This window comes from Petromyzon marinus, chromosome 2 (genome assembly GCF_048934315.1).
Source record: "Petromyzon marinus isolate PM22_M1 ecotype Great Lakes invasive population chromosome 2, UKy_Petmar_22M1.pri1.0, whole genome shotgun sequence".
Classification (NCBI taxonomy): Eukaryota; Metazoa; Chordata; class Hyperoartia; order Petromyzontiformes; family Petromyzontidae; genus Petromyzon; species Petromyzon marinus.
Window position 1 is genome coordinate 18,822,895 of NC_133668.1, and position 19,922 is coordinate 18,842,816.

A 19,922-nucleotide genomic window follows, 5' to 3' on the forward strand; every position below is an offset into this window, starting at 1 on the left:
TATCCTACAGGTGGTCATCCATAGCGATTGTTTTCTGTTTATCGAAACTCTCGGGGAACCACGAGTGTCATTGGTCATGACTGAGAGGCCGATATTTGTAATTATTCTATCAGACCAAAGTGTCAAAAAATACTAGAATAGCCTTGCACTTGCTTGTTGAACCAACTACATGAATGTGCATTCCATTATTCTCAAGTCAATATGTAACATGACAATGTCTATAATTTTTTTCTCTCCAACCTTACAGTACAATTGTGCTTGTTTATTTTGACAGTGATATTTCACTTCGTATCAGGATTTACTTCTGGCTCCGAGCTCATGACCTGTTGATGTCCTGGGAACACGCACCAAAATGGAACAAAATCTGCAAAGTTAAATGATTACAGATAAGATGAGTTAGAAGACACGGACGGCTGTGGTCCATGCCTCCTGGCCATGCTCTATGGTATAGCTCTTCCTGGAATTCATACGACACTCAAACCGTGAAAAGGGCCTTCTTTAATAGCACATGTTCTATGAAGAAGGGCCGTTGCCTGAAACGTTGCCGATGACATTTGTTTTTATTTTAAAACAGTGTTGTTGATGAATGCGTTGAGTTTTAACTGTGCGTGTGCACCACTGCCAACGCTGCAGCATCACAAAAATAATTTATGTAAATGATGCAACAATCTAGTATATAAGGACATGCTAGAAATAGTCCTGTGCGTTTACTGTCCTTCTGGTGATGTTTATAGGTTTACAGCTTGTGCATACCCTTACACGCATTAGCCAACCAGGTGACGCTGAAGTTAGAATGCCCAGCTCACGTGAATTTTAAAATACAGTACCAAATGTCAATCTGGGGTGAATTCAGCTCATCCTCATCATTGTATTTTATCAAAATGAGTGCCATTTTCTGGTGGGTCATCAGATATTGTATACTGATGTCGATCTCAGTAATAGGAATGTGGAATTTCCAGCACTGGCCCAGGAACATCGGTGGAAGTGAGCACCGCCCAATGCTCTCGAGCCACGGAGACGTTGTGACTTGGCTCGATCAGGAATTCGCTGAACACTGTGCACATCCATCCCGATATCACAATGCCACGTGTGCACTCACTCCGAATACATTGTGTTTGGGAAGTTTGGATTGTGGTCTGGGATGTGACCTAATGGACTATTTTCTATGCTGTAGTAACCTTTTTGTTATTTGTGCTGTTTGTTTTGGTGCCATTTCTTCATTTGTTTATTTATTTAGGATTTTGCTTGACAGTAGGGTTTTCATTTGCTTGGTAGTAGCTGTATATGGGATTTGGTCCTTACATATAAATAAAGTACAGCGTTATGGGATGTTAGTAGCATGAATGACGCTATATAAAAGGATAGTTGTCGTATTATTTTTATAGCTCTCTTGTCCGTTCCATTTCGGGATGGGGGCCTTTTCATGCCTAGCATGTTATGGGGTTTAATTGACCATACTTCACCACAATGGATTTAGGCTGCACTGCCCTCTTATGCCTGCCACGAAGCCCCGTGGCAGCTTATAAAACGTATTTTAATGCATCAGTTGTACACCCATTCAAGTACTATCCGGGCTCAGCTTGGCTTAGCTTCGGCGATGTGATGAGATCGCGCATGCTGCGAGTGATTTGTTCGCGGGCGAATAGCACAAGCTGTAATACAATTTACTTGGCACATCTCGCAGATTAAATGTCCACACTCGTGTTGCAATGTTTATAGGAATTAGTTTATGCGTAATTTCCACATATAAAAATAGACATCTCCGCATGCCATCACAGACCTGCCTGGCTGCTAAAAATGGAGCAGGGGGGATTTTCTGCCCCAGCGTCGAATAAATATACCAGCAGACCAGTTCTCGTGACGACGGCAATCCGTGTTAACTTGTAAATACGCTACACAAATAAATACCACCTAGCAAACAAACGGACAAACAAAATCACTCGACGCGTCTCCGCACATAAACTCTGGCCCACGTGTGGTGTTGTTACCTATGGAAGTTGTTATTAGAATCCGGTCAAGTGGCTCTTGTGGTTAGAGCGCCAAGACGCGCAATTGGACATTTGCGAGTTCAAATCCTGGTCGGGGGGGTCGACTTGGCCCATTATCATCACCATCATCCCTCCGGAGTCGATACAATGACTACCACTTTGTGGAAATTCAACAGTGGTTGTCCTATGGGAATGCAGAATTTCCACTACCGGCTCAGGGCAGCCAGCAGATTTGAGTGCTGCCCCACACTCGCAGGGAGATGATGCTCTGACTTGACTTTGACTATTATTATTATTATTATCACAAAGCGAGTCCGTTGCTGCGATGCTCACCGTTCCTTCACAGCCCCCCAGCCCCCCACATCTTCTTCCTCCCCCCCAACCCGCCCCCCACCCACCCGAGTCTCAGTCCGGCATCCCCAGCGGATGGAACATGGCTTTGTCCAGTACGAGTGAGCCGATGCGGTACAGCAGACGCGAGTACCAATGGACGCCCTCCTCCTCCTCCTCCGACGACGAGCGCTCGTCTGCCGGCTCGCCGCTGCTGCACGTGCCGTTGGCGGGCCGGCCTGGGCCCAGCCCCGCCGCCAGGCCATGCAGGAGACGCACGGGCCCCAGGGCCGCGTGGGCCAGCTCGTGCGAGCTGACGGCGGCGTAGCAGGATGCGAGCACGCCGTCCACGAGCACCGTGCCGCTCGACACGAGCGGAGCGTATGCCCCGAGCGCCTCCTCCGTGTAGACGGCAGCGACGCGCTCCGGCCGCACGCGCCCCGGGTGGCCCGGCGTCGCCGCCGTTTCCCGCACGAACACGAAGTGGCCCGGGCGCACGCTGCTCGCGAAAATAGCGCCGGCTCCGTCGCCGCGGGAAAAGTCCGTGCCGTTGGGCGCGACGAACAAGAGGTGCGCCGGCGTGAGCTTGAGGCGGCGGCGAGGGTTTTCCCCGGTCTCGATGACGTAGTAGAGCTGGCGGACGCGTGGCTGGCGGTCGAGGAAGAGCAGTACGGGGCTGTAGAGCAGCGCGCCGGTGCCGTCGGCGCTGAGCACACGCTGGCCGGGCTGCACGTCTCGCAGCGGAGCGGCGACGCCGCCCTCCAGCCAGACGCTCGCCTCGCCCGGGAAGCAGCCGCCTGACTTGGCGGCCACAGAGTTCTCTGATGGGGGGGGGGGGGGGGGAGCGGTGGGGCGGCGGGGGGGGGTTGGGAGGAGACGGGGCAGTGAGTGAGCGGACGTTAGACGTGCTTTGTACATACGCGTGTTGAACTTCTTTTGCACCGTGCATAGTCAATCATGCTAATCGTGGGTGTGCGTCGCACCATGGAAAGTGCGTCGAGTCGTGAGCCGGACGAGCGGTTGATGAACAAAGTTTGTGCCATTGTTACTTTTAGTCTTCGTGGGGCTGATGTAGATGTGGTACGACAACTAGAATGTCACATTCAGGTGGTCAAGCCAGGTAACCGTCTCAGGAGCAGACACCACGAGTCTAACATTTAGACTTGTGGAGATGAATAGAACTGTACAAAAAATATAAAATAAAATAAAACTATTTGAAACAATGGCAATGATGCGGTAAGAATTCGACAAAAAATATTTAATCAAGACTCCCTGAATCATGGACAATTTGTCGAACGCCGTTTGTGTCAAGTCCAAGTCAAGATCATTAATAACCACTGCTGTGCCCTTGCAAAACAATGGGAGCACGAACAAAGGTGTAGATTACGTTGGCTCTTCTCTAATGATACCCATAAAGCATCTCTCTTTAAGAGACAGCTCTGAGGACATTGATTAAAGCAATGTTTATAAGTTCAACTTTCTATTCTCTTTCATTGAATCGGATGTGCAGATTTTTTTTTACGATTGGCATCACAAGAAGATGGAGCATCAAAGTTAGCTCGTCTTCAGGAGCTCGATGGACTCTTACATTGTGAGACTATGAGAGAAGGTAATGGCTTGGGAAGGTCGTCATCCAGAAGTGGCTGACGATGATGTTAGTTGAATAAAGAAAGGATACATTCTCCCTGCTCCCGCAAAGCATTGGGGTAGCCTCATCTCCACTTGTGCCTCTGACCCAGTGTTGGAAATAACTAATTTCCATGCTATTTACAAGTATATCCATAGGATGATCACAGTAGATATTTTCTACAAAGTAGTACTTGGTTTAATTACCCCCAGAAGGGTAGTGTACTTTTTGTTGTTGTTGTAAAAGCATCTGAACACAATTATATCCCTAGACACTGCGTCATTCAGAAGTGAGACAACACAGCATGTAGATGCAGCAGTGATCAATCATGAGACATCTCTATCTGAGATGTTACAATTTGATGTAAGCAACGATGTTGTCACTAATTTTACAACGTGGACAAATTAATGGCAATGCACCCAGAGCGTCACAAAACAGTATGGGCCACTAAATATAACAATGCTTTCAGGAAGTTCAGGAAAGTAATTCACACACAGAGGAAAAGAAGAAAATGCTCAGCCTGGACTTGAATTCGTGGAAGGGAGTCAGCAGTGGACAGCCATGAGGATGGAGCTCCAGACTGTGGGAGCAGCAGAAGGGAAGGAGTGACCTCCATCTCAGTGGAGGTTGACTCAGGCAGTGATTTCTGGAGCAGAGGCCATGTGGATGAGAGAATGGGTAACCGGCACAGATAGAGAGATGAGGGAGGGTAGAGAGATATTGCATTGTTGAGTTGAAAAGGCAAATGTGGGGCCACTATGGGCTGCCTGCTCAGGTCTACAAATTAGACGGCATTGTGTAATGATTACAGCCTCCCTCTCCAAGCGATAGTTTCCGCATGTGTCTAGAATCCGGCAGGGCAGCACTGTGGTGAGAACAACACTCGACTCAAGAGTCAAACACACACGAGTTCTAATCCCAGTACCATGATGTGTAAAGTCTAATGTTGTCTTGCTATGGAGAGACTGGTCACTGTCATATAAATGTGGAGTTTCCTCCACTGGTGCAGGGTCACCAATTGAGAGAAGCACCTCCTAATACCCCATTGAGCAGGGAGATACTATTTGACTTTGAGATGCACACCTTACCACCATCACTACGATTAATATTATTCACAGCTAAAATTAATTCAGCAGCAACTTCTGGAAGACCAGCGCTTCTTACCTCTATGGAAATGTTTGGCTCGAAGTGAAGCATATTTGGACCAATTTGATCGCTGACAATCCGTGTTTTTCCATCACGCGATTCAAACCATGTATCCACGCTCAAACAATTACTCGGCAATGCATATCCCTACTGGTGATCCTGAGCCTGACGAAAATTCTACATTATCATGGCAAGGACCAGTCGTTTCATACTTCAACTGCTGTCGACGTTCCACAGAGTGATACAGTAATATTCCGGTTTATGTCGGGGATGCGTTCCTGAAAAGGTGCGACGACGAATATAAAAACGACGCAAATCAAAGCAATTTACAGGGCAGGTGGAGGCAGAGGCTGAGAGGCGAGAGATGCGAAAAAGGACGGATTTTGTTAGCGCCGTAAGTGGGTTGAGGCAATGCAAATCAGGTATTGGTATTAATAAAGTGACGACGTATTTGCGAAACGACGTAAAAGGGGGTGACGTAAGCAGGGGTATTACTGTACGTATATTTTTATTGGCTGCAGAAGCACGATAGTCAACCCCTTAACCAAGATTTGAACTCTTGAACTTCTCTGATCGTGAAATGAGCATTCTACCCACAGCGCCATGCGTCCTGAATGCTGTCCTTATTACATCCTGACTCCAGCATTTGAATACAAGACAGGTCAACACTTTCACTCAATTACGCATTAACAAGGGCACGCCAATGGCTATTGCGCAACCCTTACAAAACAAAGATCGCATCAACTGGATTTACATAAACAAAGCCAAATATTACTATTGTGATTACTATCTCAGCAAGAGGCAGTTCTCTCGGCAAGCTTTTGTTTAAAAGATTGTACAGTACGTCGTTTTAATTAACCTTGAGCAGACGTTTAGAAACTTGGTAATAATTAGGTAACTCTGGTCCACTATTCTTAGTGCTACCTATTATTGGCATGTAATGGAAGCTTTAAAAGGTAAAACATGTTTCTATACTCAAACGACCATTAAAATAGTTATCCCACCCATTGATGGCCACGAGCTAGTGCTGGGAATTCCAAATTCCCATGGTGGGGACTTTCAAATTCGTGCTTTTCAATTTAGAAACCACAGAGCGATGTATGTTTAACTTTTTTCGCACTGCACGTAGCCAACCGTGCTAATCGGAGGTGTGGGGGAAGGACAACAATCTAAATACGAAAAGCACTTCGAAAGAAATGAGTAGATTTAAAACTAGATTTAAAACTGTGTAGCTCCAGTGCTTCCTAATATTGGAAGGATGAGCGTTCCAGACGGCCGCAGAAGCACATCTGTTCGATGTCGAGACAAAAGCCGCCGCGAGGATGACCGGCATTCACATGATGGTTTATGCTCCTTGACGAGATCAGCAAGGCTGAATCTCGCGATCCGAGTCACTCGCTCTCGCCAGTCAACCTTACTAGTTCGCAAACAGAGTGAAAAATTGAGTATCGAGAAAGTGTAGAAGGATAAGCAGCTTGGGCGATGGAGGGATGTGATCGGGCGTGGTGGCACACACCTGCAATCATGGAAGCGAGGGTTAGATTGACAAATGGCTGTAAACAAATGTTATCATGTCATCATGATCAGTAGCATAGTGCAGTTGGCATGGGCCCTGGTGCAAGGCCCCCTGTCTTATCCCTCCTCCTCCTCTCTTTGTAGTCTGGTGCCTGGGTCCCTCCAGCTAGGGTTGCCACCTTTTGTCCACTGTCGACCAAGCCCAGACACGTTTCTCAGTCAGCAATTGGTCACCTCTGGTTTGCACGGTTGGCCACGTACGGTGCGAAAGAAGTTCAACATACACACACATACGTACCATGCAGTAAACGCTAATACACATCAACACAATACCGGTAGCACATCTCGGTGCAAACAAATTCCTCGCTACCCAAAACGCAGTTGGCAAAAACCCATACAGGGGGCAACCCCTATCCCCACACGGCGCAAAATGGGGCCCCGGTGCAGCTCAACCACCGGCACACTACTCGATCCCAGTCCAGCATTTGTACCGGCTTTGACGGAGCAGTGCACGTGCGCCTTGGACTCGTAGTAGACCCAGTCGAAGCCCGCCTCGGCCGCCAGGCGCGCCAGCATGCCGTACTTGGCGCGGTCGCGGTCCGACGTGGTGATGTCGAGCGCGCGCCCCTCGAAGTGCAGCGACTCCTCCGAGTGGTGGCCGTCCTCGTCCCAGCCCTCGGTGACGCGCAGCTTCACACCGGGCCACTGGTTCATCACGGAGATGGCGAGCGCGTTCAGCCGGTCCTTGCAGCGCTGCGGAGCGAAAAGGAGGCAAGGGCGGGCAGGGGAGGGGGAAGCGTGGTACGTGGATCAGATTGGGCCAGGGGAGGGGGAATCCAACTCGTACGACACGGGGGGCCGCACCTGTCCCCCGCGACTTCGTATGTATGTTGAACTTCTTTCGTACCGTGCGTAGCCAACCGTGCTAATTGAAGGTGCATATTATGTCCCGTATGTTTAACTTCTTTCGCACCGTGCATAGCCAACCGTGCTAATCGAAGGTGCGCCTTCATTCACGTCACACGGCTCACACAGCCACATTATGGCCTCCCTTCAAAACGGCCCGCAGACGATGTCCATCCCTTGCGGTGGGTGAGCACAGTAGCCACACTCACCGGGTACTGTCGGGGACTTTGTTTCACCAGGCAACGTTGTGTTTCTAATTGCAGCACAGTCAGTTACTTCTGTCACTGGCAACGGCCTCGTGCGATTATATATAACACGTACATTTGTTGTCCTTCCTGCCGCCCACCTCCGATTAGCACGGTTGGCTACATACGGTGCAAAAGAAGTTCAGCATACGTACGGTACATACTTGCGGTGACAAGATCATTGAAAGTCCTCTTCGACCCGAGTGCTATAAATAAGGGCTGCTTTGCGGAAAACGTAGCATATTAAGTGTTTAACTTATCGTTTAAGGCCCCATTGTTATATGACAAAATGTGTTGAGAAGAGTTCCCCACCCCTAGGCCTGGACTATCGACGCATGTGTAGTGTTAGCGGAGCGGGAGAAAAGGTTTTTTTTTTTTCCCACGTGGCACCTTCTTTATTAACACCTTCACAGGTTCCCCCTCGCACTCTCCCTAGTCGTCTAGCCTAGCCGAAACTCAACCCTGGTCGTGTAAAACTGATGACGCTGACCAAGACAGCCAACAACGATACGGTCACGCAACATCTAGCGAAGCCGGCAGCGACGAAGGCGGCGAAGACGACAGCGACGACGAGACGAGTCCACTCCCAGAAACGTCAGCCCTGAGCTCCCGCTCTCAGCTGCTTTTATGCTACCCGGCGCGGCTTGGCTCAGCGCTGGTCACGGCTCCCTTCTCGAACCCACTAGCGGGTTCCAGGGGCTTCCCGATGGGGTCTTCCATGACCCTTGCCCCAGTTCCTCCGCCCTGCCGACACACACAGCCCTGTACATGCTCACCGGCGTGTGTGCCGTTTGTCCACCGTAGTTGCCGCTGCTGGACAGCAGTCGGCGCTATTACACTACACGTGTATAACACGTACCACGTTGTGTTTGTGTGAGGAGTGGTGGTGCAGCGGTTAGCACCACCCGGCTAGCTCAGTTAAGATTCTTGGTCACGACCAACATCGGTGTCGAATCGTATCGGAACCGGTTCTGGGACTCCCTGAGGACGACATGGCCTTACGTGGCAAGTGCCTGGCGCGGTGTGTAAACCTCAGCCCTGGAGAAACAGATGTGGCTGGGTGTGATACTGGCCACACTAGCCCTCTCGTGCGCCACGCCGGCATGAATATGTGCTCCCTAACAGCAACAACACTTTCCCCAGCACTCTACGTCAGTCACAAGGGGGATCTATGTTTTTGTTTGATGTGTGGTAGCAAAAGATGGCGCTACGGGGAGGTGAGCGACAGATTTGGGGGCGAAACTAAACTTGGAGCCAATTGGCTTAGCTTAAACAACAGAACAAGAATGCTGGATTTTTCTCACACGTATTACTGTTTAAATAAAGCTATTTATAAAAACACTAGCTTTACTACCCGGCTTCGCCCGAGACTTGGATTCTTGTCTTGGATTAATACACGGCCTACGTGGAGGGTGGGGGGGGGGGAAGCGTGACGTCAGCAGGCACACTGCGTGACGCTGCCGCATGCGGGTGACATCACAGATGTGACGTCACAGCTCACTTGCCGTGCAAAATATATCCATTATTGCGCGCCCCCCCCCCCCCCCCCCCAATACAAAAGTCTATCTTTATACTTTTTGCATGGTGTACAGTCTGGAAACTACCCACATGCCAAATTTAAAGTTTGTTGCATGTCGGGAAGTATGCTAAACATTTAGAACAGACACACATATTCATACATTTCCCTTTTACATATATACAGATTACAAATGTGATGTATATACAGTGCTGTACACTAATTAAGTTGAGATACGCTGTAGCCGAGGAGGCATGTATACTGGCCACTCCACTGAAACGGGGAGTCGAACCTGCATCCAAGAAGGACGCCAGCTGCCCAGCCACTATCGACGACAACGTAGCTGCTGTTCTTCGATGACAATCGTCGCCTGCACGGCAGACGGGCTGCAAAAACACGAGCGTCAACTTCGCATCGCAACCCTAAACCCCGTAGTTGTTCAGATGCCGACATTGCCCACAAATTGAAGGCAAAATTGGCGTCGGCGAGGTGTGTGGCGAGTTTCCGAGCGACGGGCTGGAGTGAGCGCTTAGGAGTTCCCGTGAAGGCACGAACAACGGGAGGAGTCCACGAAACCTACAGAGACGGCGGCCACCGCATCGCGCGGCGCTTTCAGACGCGCTTCCGCGGCCGTCTGGAACGCTCTTCCTTCCGATATTCGGAAGCCACTGGGAGCTACGAACGTTTGAATCGAGATTGAAAACTAAATTTCTTTAGAACTGCTTTTTGTGCATAATTTGTCGTCGCTTCCGCGCACCTCCAATTAGCACGATTGCCTCCGTACGGTGCGAAAGAAGCGATTGTGTTCTTGAGGCATGACAATAATGACGCGACGAATATCGGCTCCCTTTAAAAAGTATATCGTGTAAGTTAACGGAACATTTTACTTGAGAATGTTTTAAAAATATATTTTATATAAATCTGCTTTGCTGAAGGGCCTTCCCAAGCCTTGTCAGTTGTGAAGGTTTTTTAACCATACCTCGCCACGCTGGTCAATGCAGGTTTGTGATTAGTGCCTAGGACCGGTTCGTTCAGATCCCACTCGCCACTGATGTTGGCCGTGCCGGATGCATGTTGCACATCCATGTGCGCTTATGTGTACACATATACTGTATACACACCCATCGATATTCATCGCAATCGCTCTCAACATGAACGACTATCGCTCTCTCAAATAATGTGCACACACAAATACAACTGCATATTTAAATGTACACATACGCAACATTCGTTGGCAGCCTTTCGTTGATTAATGCAAGTTGGATGAACCCACTGCTGGACGATGATTCATAGCGGAGTGCGCTAACCACTGCGCCACCGCTACTCCATGAATATTATAAATGTATGTACTGTATGTTGAACTTCTGTCGCACCTTACGTTGTAAACCGTGCTCATCAGAGGTGCGGGGGAAGGACGACAAAACAAACACAAAACTCAGTCCGAAGGAAATGTGCACGGCTCCGGTAGCTTAGTGATATCGGAAGGAAGAGCGTTCCAAACGGCCGCGGGAGCGCATTTGAAAGCGTGCGATGCGGTGGCCACCGTCTTTGTTCGATGGTTCGTCAAAAGCCGCTGCGGCGAGGATGACCAGGAGTTCGCGTGATGGTTTATGCTCCCTGACGAGATCATCGAGGTATTGTGATTCGTTCATAAATTAGGAATAGCGTGAATGGTAACATCGCGGTTACGCTGGGCGATGCACTGTGCAGTTCTACGAGTTACTTATCTCGCTCCACTCTGGTGGGGGTGGGGGGGTATGTTTCATCATCAGTTGGAGAAGATAATGCCGTGGTTAATGGAATCGCGGCGGCAGCATCGGCATTGTTTGGTTTGGCTGCAGAGCTCATATTGTTTCCGTTTGTGTTTGCGCTCCAGTTAATGGGTAGCGAGGCTGGCGACTCGCGACTGGTTCGGCGAGAGGAGCCCTCCGATCGAACTCACACCCCCTGCCATTCTCTATCCACCAGTGGATGATGGCCTTCCTACCCCACGCCATGAAACAACGTGTCTCAAAACATTCAGTCAATAAGACTGTGGCCGTCAAAGGACAAATATATGAAAGCTGACGTTTCGGGCAATGGCCCTTCTTCATTGCATATAAACAGGCCAGAGAGATTGAGTGGATAGTGTGCATTGCACACTGAACTTTACACACACCAGTGGGTCTGATCATTACATTTCAAAATATTTTCCTGATGAACAGTTTGTTTTTTAATTAGCCATATGGATATTAGTAGCTTTTGAGTAACAGACAAACCCTTCAATAATAAAAATGTGCATTGTTAAATAAACTCAGTTGTGTTAAAGGTAAATATGATGATGAAATATAGCTGGCGCATTCTGCACCACATTCTGCACGGTAGTTTATTTTTTTTTCATATTTTACCACGTTTGCAAGTGCAGGTTGGTGAAGCAAGGGTGGAAGGATAGCACCCTGTTCTAATAACGCCACCTGCCATGCGGCTGATGTTGACCGTGAACGGGAATCGAATTCGGGTCGCCGGGTTCATAGCGCAGCGCGCTAACCACTTCACCCCCAACCATTAACTTACACCGGTGGTATCCTACCGTGGTCGATAAAGGCAGTTTACACTTTGTTGACGCTCCAAAGTTTGAAACAAATAAATAATCCATTATGTGCTATTGCATTTGAATAAAACTACGGGCCGGTTTCGCTAATCTGAAAGCTCATCAGGAGTGTCAGGCTTGTTAAACAATCATTGCCGGTTTCACAGATGCTATTCTAAGACCCCCCCCCCCCAAGCGTTAGTCATATTGCAGTTCTGTCCATTGTATATTCTACAAAGACAATTATCTCCTTGTATAGCATTAACAGACTATTGGGGCAAGTGCTGTTGGAGAGCACCTATGAAGGCCGGCACGGCACACGATGGGTTGGGTGGCCAGCACCACGCCCGGCCACCTTTGTCTCCCGAGTGGCGATGTTTACTACACACCGTACCAGATTCTCATTTGATACTGAGTCAACCTAAGGGAGGCCCAGGACCGGTTCATACATTCGCCACTGTTATTGGTCGCGTGCGGGAATGGAACTCGGGTCGCCGGGTTCGTAGCGCTAACCGCTGCACTACCGCTATGTTGTACGGTACATATGGGTGCTCAGCCAGTCAAGCCATACAGAGTAAGGTCACTGTTGTCCTTCAGGGCACTGAACTGACTTTATACGATGGTGTGCTGAGTCAACGACTGATCGGCTGGGATTTGAACTCTTTAAGGTCGCGAGTCCAGCTCATGCCAACGTGCATGTATATTTGCATGAGGACTCGCAAGTCTGCGCAGATTAATACAACCTACTTGCTGTACTGCCACCGATAGCACTGTGTTAAAACGTTGCCTGTTTATACAGTTTATACATTCACTGAAACAGCAACTTGTACGCCTCCACTCTTGTAAAGCAAAATTAACAATGTTCCGCCCTTTGTCAATCCACTGCTTGATGAGCGTTGATTGACCATACTTCACCACGCTGGTCAGCACAGGTTGGCAACCAGTTCGGATATCACTCGCCACTAACGTTAGTAAGCCGTGGCTGGGAGTCGAATTTATGTGGATGTGTATAGTGCATTGCGTTAACCATTGCACCACCGCTCGCTCCATCACCCTTAAACACAGCAATCCAACATTGCAACCATGGCCGCTCCATCATCATTACATATATACATGCATAGCTATATATACGCGCAGTGTATCTACATATGTAGCTCTGTGTTTCATTCACGCAGCGGGCTATGAACCGGGTAACCCGACCGCGTTCACGGCTCGCGTGACATGGACCTCTCCTAGGTCGACTCGACTTTAAATGAGTACCTGGCGCTCTGTAAAAATTCCAACACCAGCGGCGACACAAGCATTGCCAACAACGTCTCTCGTTCAAGCCACAATAGGTGCTCGCTTACAGCATTTGCCCTACAGTATGTGTGGATGGATGTTCGGGGAATAGTTTATGTTCGTTTGCGCTCTGAAGAATGTATCGGTAAACGTGGTCTCATTCGTGCTCCGGACTTATTTGAACTTTTTTTTGTTATAGTCGCAGGGACAACGTAGGCGGTCGCTCGATATTCATATGACAATTCGGATTAATAAACAATTCGTGCGGTTAACCAACATTAAAATGTCCCACTTTGCCAATGATCGTCCGTGCAGCAAGCACGTGTTCGTCAGCTGCTTGATTTCGTTCGCAGCCAACGATTGCCGCCTTGGTACAAGTACAACGTGTCTAGTCGGTAAAGTCGCAGCCCTGCAATGAGTTGCTCACGCCGCTGCTGGCGGATGAAGCGCCGTCCCGCTAGACGAAGTTCAAGAGAGGACCTCCCTGGAGGAAATTTGTCCCGCTCTTCCACTGCGGCGAGATGCGAGATGACCCACACTTGACCCCACCACGCGAACCTGCCGATCGGTTGATTAACCGTGGTTGTACCCCATGTACGTACACTTCTGGGTGGGCAAAAGTTGGTGTGTGGGTGGGTGGGGGAGGGATTAAGATAAAATAAAACTTCCGCGTCGGGAGATCGAATGGAACCGACGACCATTGAGCTAACCACCTCACCACGGCAGCAGCTCTTTTTCTTAGATCGCGAGGCCGTCTCTCTCGAAGGCCCAATTCTCAGAATTAAAATCGCACCTTGGCAAGAGTGGCCGAAACGCGGCGGCCACGGTGGTGAGCGAGACATCATCCACCGCTCGCCGCGTTTTTTTCTTTCTTTCTTATATATATGTTAGGAGAAAGAAAAATAAAATCGCCCGAACCAAAAGTAACATTCGCCGACACGTGAGCTCGGGCACGACACCCACCCCGTGTACACTGACATCGCGGCATTTAAACCGCGGGGCGCCGGTTGGATTTACAAAGCGCACGCGAATGCAACAACACCTGTACTAACCACAGGTAACACACAGACGGCGGGTGGGGGTTCCGCAACGGCAAAGTTCTCTGAAAAAAGTTGAGCAAAGTTCAATCGCAGCTTTAAGAACACGTCCCTGCACCCACCTCGCCTGCACGTTCGCGCCCGTTCACCACCCACCTGACCCACCTGGCCACCCATCATTACATCCACATGCAGCCACTAACCCACCAATAAAGAAATCAAATATAGCCTTATGAGACTGTCGGGGCACGTGTTGTGAGCGAGGCACCTATGAAGGCCGGCACGGCACACGACGGGGTAGGTGGCCGACAACCACGCCCGGCCGCCTTTGTCTCTTTCGTGGTGATGGTTGTTACACACCGAGGTTCTCGTCTTCCTGACTGAGTCGACCTAGGGGAGACCCAGGACCACCTATGCCCACTTATTCACCTTGTCACCTGCCCACACCTACACGCCTGTCCACTGACCCAATTGCCCACCTGGTCCACCTGCCCATCCACACGACCCGGCGACCTCCGGATCGCCTGCGAGTCGAGGCAGCGGGCGAGTTTCGTAAGACCGAGCCAGCCAATACACAGAGCCGCGAAGGCCCTATATAAATACCGATGTCGTTACAGGCACGCTTTTTTTTGTTTGGTACCATTAACCTCGCATTTACGTTCAAAGTGCAGGTTTGGTGGACACACTGCGTTTCTCACTCCCCCACCCCACACACACACACACGTGCATACGTATAAAGAAAAAGATCCCCCCGTATAGCATTGCACAGACTGCTGGGGCAAGGTGCTGCTCGCGAACACCTCTCAAAGTACGGCACAGGCGCACGGGGGAGGCGAGGTGGCCTACGCCACGCCCGAGACCGCCTTTGTCTCCCCAGTGGCGGTGTTTACGCAGCGCACCGGGTACTCGTTGCTAGGCCGAGTTGACCTCGGGTGGAGGCCCAGAACCGGTTGAGGTAGCACTCGTCACTGGCAAACCCCGGCCCGTCCGCGACCGTGGTACTGTGCGCTCACCACCACGCCGCATATCCCCGCGAATACAAAAACAAAAGACGAAATTCTCCCACGGTGTGGGAGCAAGTCAAGTTCGTGAGCTCTTCTTGAGGCCGACACGGCGCTCCGCGTACCTACACACGAGACAATGGCAGAGATGACTCGCGACAAGGCACCGATGGAGTGAGTGCTGTTTGCGAGCACATTAAAGTGAGCGCTGCGGACGTGGTATGGCCGACAACCACGCCCGAGACCGCCTTGGTCTCCCCACGGGTGATGTTTACACACCGCATCAGGTACTAGGGGAGATTTGGGACGAGTGTTGAAACCACTGTCGATAAATATATCCGTGACGAGGTTTCGTAGCGTAGTGCGCAAAACCACTGCACCACCACTCCCTGTTATACACACATGTATACAGCAATATCATCCACCTTCGCCACTGATGGTCGGCGGCGTCGCAACAGCGTTTGTGCCAGGCTAGGTGCGCTTAGAAACCACGCGATGTGTCTACGGTTATTCGGCAGGTCACAGAATAGACCCACGTGTTGTGGGTTAAGTGGCAGATACCACCACCTGTGCTCCCCACTGCGGCGCCTCACTCGCCCTCTCTGCTTGTTGTTGTTTAGCGGCGCTCCTCCGCATTTCGTTGTTGCTTGAGGACAGCCGCCTTGCAAATTCCCGAGCACTGGGACAGTCTACGGCAAGTCCATTCAGCCCCGGGTCCTCCTGTGCCACATCAAACGGTCTCATCGCTAACCTGTGCCGGAGCCCGTTTCTCCGTCTCCACCCGGACAAAACAAAGCTAATTGGGCACGAAGGCTACGTGGCTGGGCATCCGGGCTGCATGGGGCAGCCAAAAAACACATCATCGCCGACTGGAGGGACCCGCTGATGGGTTTGTGTCCAGAACGCTCAAGGATCGATAATCTCTCAACACACAAATCAAGTCTGGTTAACCACAAGATGGACCGTATATGCAGGCCAGCCTGAATGCCCCAAGCCGGCGCCGGTGTTCCCATAAACGGTCCAAGTTACGCAATCGTAGATAACAGAGGGCATGCTTGCGAGCGAGAAATCCCGCGGGTTGCAAGATACGCAAACACGAACATACACATACAATCTATCGCTGCAATGAAGTGGCCAGTCATGCTTACGTGATTTACTACGAACACTATTTGGTGCCTTATAGTACGAGGTATTTTCTGACCGGATTATTGGCGTTACATTACGCGAGATGGCAGCTTAAACGTGGCATCACTTGCTGCTGACTCGCCCACCGTTGCTTGTCTAACGTTGGTGAACAGTTCACACGACCTCGCTGCCCTGCTCTGCCCCTTATCATTACATTACCATTTAAGGACTGTACTTATCTAAACTATATATTTTTTTATTTTACCAGGTAAGGCCCACTGAGCTATACAGCTCTTTTTCAGAAGCGACCTAGCCACAACAAATTATAGCTCAACGAAGTTATTTACCAGATGGAAATATAAAGCAGCCAAATCATTGAAACGCATGCTTCTTAATTACGGAGCGAAAAATCGGAGGACGCGGAGAAAAATCCACGCGACCACGGGGCCAAAAAAAGACACGCAAGCTCCAAATATACAGGTCTCAGGGTCGGGATCGAAACCCACGACACCTGCAGACCATGCGACGTCGTTAACATTTCGCCACCGTGGCACGGACCATCGCAGGTCGAAAATGTGTAGAATTGAATAATTGGCGAACGTTATCGCCGAACAATGCACGTCAACTCAACTATTCGTGCTATTTACGAATGCGTCGCATCCGCACCCAGCATCAATGCTCATTTTTCAGGAGGTTCCTGCATTTGGGCATGTTTAGACCAATTCCGTTCCAAGGGATGTTTTACCTCGTGTGGGAGGAAGCTGCAGGGAGTGCCCCGCAGAAGACCCACCTCGAAGGCGAGGAATAAAACTAAACAAAAAGGTCCGCACAACGGCCGTCGTTCGTCATCAAGTGGCGGTGACGCCACCACGGACCTTGTGGCCATGCTGGGCGCACTTTGAGGCCACGTGAAGTACCGAAGGCTCCCTGCGAGCAGGTCGCGGGACAGACCCCAGGCCCCACGGTTTGACAGAATGCACCAACTGTGCTCCCCGTCGTGCCAACTGCCTTGCGTTTTAGCCGCCCGGCGCTCCGCTGTTGCCGGAGGGCGACTGCTTCTAAAGGTCCTCACGGACGGCTTCACGGACTCGTTTTCTGCACTGCCATCGCTCGGTGACCTCGCAGCCCGGCAGGTTTAGGAGTTTCCCAAATCTGAAGTGTGATCCACCAACCCTTGCCTCCACAAGCGCTGCATTACAGGGGCCTGCGCCACCGACTCAAGCAAGCTCACGTGCTGTGTAGTTCGTATGTTCTGCTATAAGAGGAATTGTCCGAAACGTCTGCTTCTTAATTTTTGTTTCACAGCGACAACGCGGTGTCATGCTAACAAGAAGAGTTTCAGTCTTAAACAAAAAAACAAAACAATCTCATCTCATAATAATATAAAATCAGCCGTCAGCTGTAACAGAAACCAAGTGTAGATAATGAATTAATTGGACCACGTTAATCATCTGATTGACGTGAAGCTGCGACGCTAGGGGGCGGATAGAACCACCCCGGTGAAGTTGGTGAACCCCATGCAAGCTCGTACAAGTACTATATATATCCTCGGAGGTCGACCGACCAATGTCCTTGTCCTACAAACTACTGACGTTCATGCTGGCACCAATCAGACCACATTTGTCAATATTGTCATTTACATCGGAGTAAGGCTTGTACACACAGAGGCTAAGACAGACAAAGATCCCCCGTGTAGCCTTCACAGGCTATTGGGGCAAGTGCTGTGAACGAGCTCCTATGAAAGCCGGGACGGCACACGAGGGGGTGGGTGCCCAGTACCACCCCCGGCCGCCTTTATCTCCCTCGTGACAATGTTTACACAACGCACCAAGTACTCATTTGAGGCCGAGTCGATCTAGGGGAGGCTTAGAACCGGCTCAGATATAATCTTCACCGGTGTTTGGCCTTGAGCGGGATAGCAACTCAAGTCGCCGGTTTCGTCGCACACCGCACTCACTGCTACACTGCCGTGAATTTACACAGTGCGTCATCGTGAATCGAATCGGGAATGTTGCTAATTCTACTCCCACTCATAGTTGTTTTGAGCCCATCATCCATACGTGGTGAATTAAAATGAATACCAGTTTGTGAAATATCACTCGCGGTCATCCTATGCTCCAACATGCCTAATGTGGAATTCCTACCGCAGACTCTGAGCCCCCAAACCAACACGAGCGGGTTACTCCAGCACTCATAGAATCAGAGAGGGGGCTTCGTTCGGAAATTACCCTCGACTGTATTTCAAGTGCGCTTTAAAGACGTGTCACCTTCGTCTGATTGCACCTATTAAACTACTTTAACCCACGGGATCCGCTAGGCGCGTACAAGCACCCAGTGTGAGGGACGCACTCGGCTCATGTGGTCACACTCCACGGCGGGCACCAATGGGCCAAACCACGGGGCCACGGCGATCAGTCGCGACGTGAACGTCTCGCAAAGAGAGCCGCGCAGTCCACACAGAGTGAACTCGCGGTCTCCCTCACCTGCGTCATGAGGCGGTCCGCGCCCGTGTTCTCCTCGTCCTTGAAGATGATGTCGGGGTTGTAGTTGGGCGTCAGGTCCTTGAACCTCTCGGAGCCGCGCGCGATCTTCCCCTCGTAGCGACCGCTGGCTCCCAGGGTCTTCTCGGCCACGTTGGGCACAAACTGCTTGTAGGCGAGCGGGGTCAGCTTGCGCGGCAGCCTCCGCCGGCTGCCGTAGCCCCGGCCCGGGCCGCAGCCGCGCGCCGGCGCCGGGCAGCTCACGAGCACCAGCAGCGCCACGAGCAGCACGAGCAGGGCGAGCACCGTGACGCGCTGCCTCGCTCGCCGCATCCACCCCACGGCCATGGCAGGGGCGTCCTCCCCACGTCCCGCGGGAGGGAGATCTCAAGGTGTGTGCGCGCGCACGCGCGCGCGCCTCTCTCTCCGATTTCGTCCGCACGCGTCTCGGTGGTGGACGGCCGCTATTCCGTCACTCTCCTCTCTCGAGCTCCTCTCTCCCGCGTAGGCGAATGTGCGCGTGTCCGTGTCGCGCGTGTCCGTGTCGCACCTGCCCGCCCGCCCGCCCGCCTGCTCGCTCGCCCGCCCGACCGCCCGCCCGCCGCGGAAGAACTGCGCCGCGCTTGACTATCTGTGTTTGAGTTGTGCACGTTTATAAAGTACCTCGGACCCAAACCCACTCAATCACCTCCCACCGCCACCCTCCCCGGCCCGTTCCTCCCACCCCCTTATAAAGGAACTAGGTGGCTGGGTGTTGGAGTTGCAACACAATGGGATGGGCGGGCAGCGCCGCCTCAATTTGCGTGCGGGCGTTTATGAGCTGGATGATGCCCGCCAATGCCAAAACGCGCGGCGGCGGCGGCGGCGGCGTCGGCGGCAGCCCGCGGCTTCTATCGAGGCAGCGTGTGCGCACGGGACCACCACGCATGCACTCAGCATCGCAATCAATAGCTGAGATCAGAATCTCATCAGCTGCATTCACATCAGCGGCATCAATAGCTGAAAACATCGTCAATAGCAGCAGCAGCAGCAATAGCTGAGCAGCTCGCAATCGAACTCTGATCGCCGGGTTCATAGCGCAATGCGCCAATCACTACCTGCACGGCAAACACTAACACAAAGACTTTTTCTCGTCAGTGGCGATGTTTACACATCG

General features: G+C 51.0%; 1 protein-coding gene across 1 annotated transcript; it reads right to left on the reverse strand.

Annotated features, from left to right (window-relative positions):
• Positions 1-2,386: 2,386 nt before the first annotated feature.
• Positions 2,387-19,359, reverse strand: LOC116945605 (sonic hedgehog protein-like). The gene is made up of 3 exons (XM_032960080.2): positions 18,770-19,359; positions 7,098-7,359; positions 2,387-3,139 (listed from the first exon to the last, which is right to left on the reverse strand). Exons 1-3 carry the CDS (start codon positions 19,112-19,114, stop codon positions 2,394-2,396), a joined length of 1,353 nt encoding a protein of 450 aa, XP_032815971.2. The 5' UTR covers positions 19,115-19,359; the 3' UTR covers positions 2,387-2,393.
• Between the last annotated feature and the right edge of the window lie 563 nt (positions 19,360-19,922).

Bases quoted from the DNA above. Each gene is read 5' to 3' on its own strand.
- LOC116945605 (XM_032960080.2), bottom strand. From the start codon at position 19,114: ATGGCCGTGGGGTGGATGCGGCGAGCGAGGCAGCGCGTCACGGTGCTC. The intron at 7,360-18,769 runs GTGAGGGAGACC...TTCGCTCCGCAG, and splicing joins CGGACCGCCTCATGACGCAG to CGCTGCAAGGACCGGCTGAA. The intron at 3,140-7,097 runs GTACAAATGCTG...CCCCCCCATCAG, and splicing joins GCACTGCTCCGTCAAAGCCG to AGAACTCTGTGGCCGCCAAG.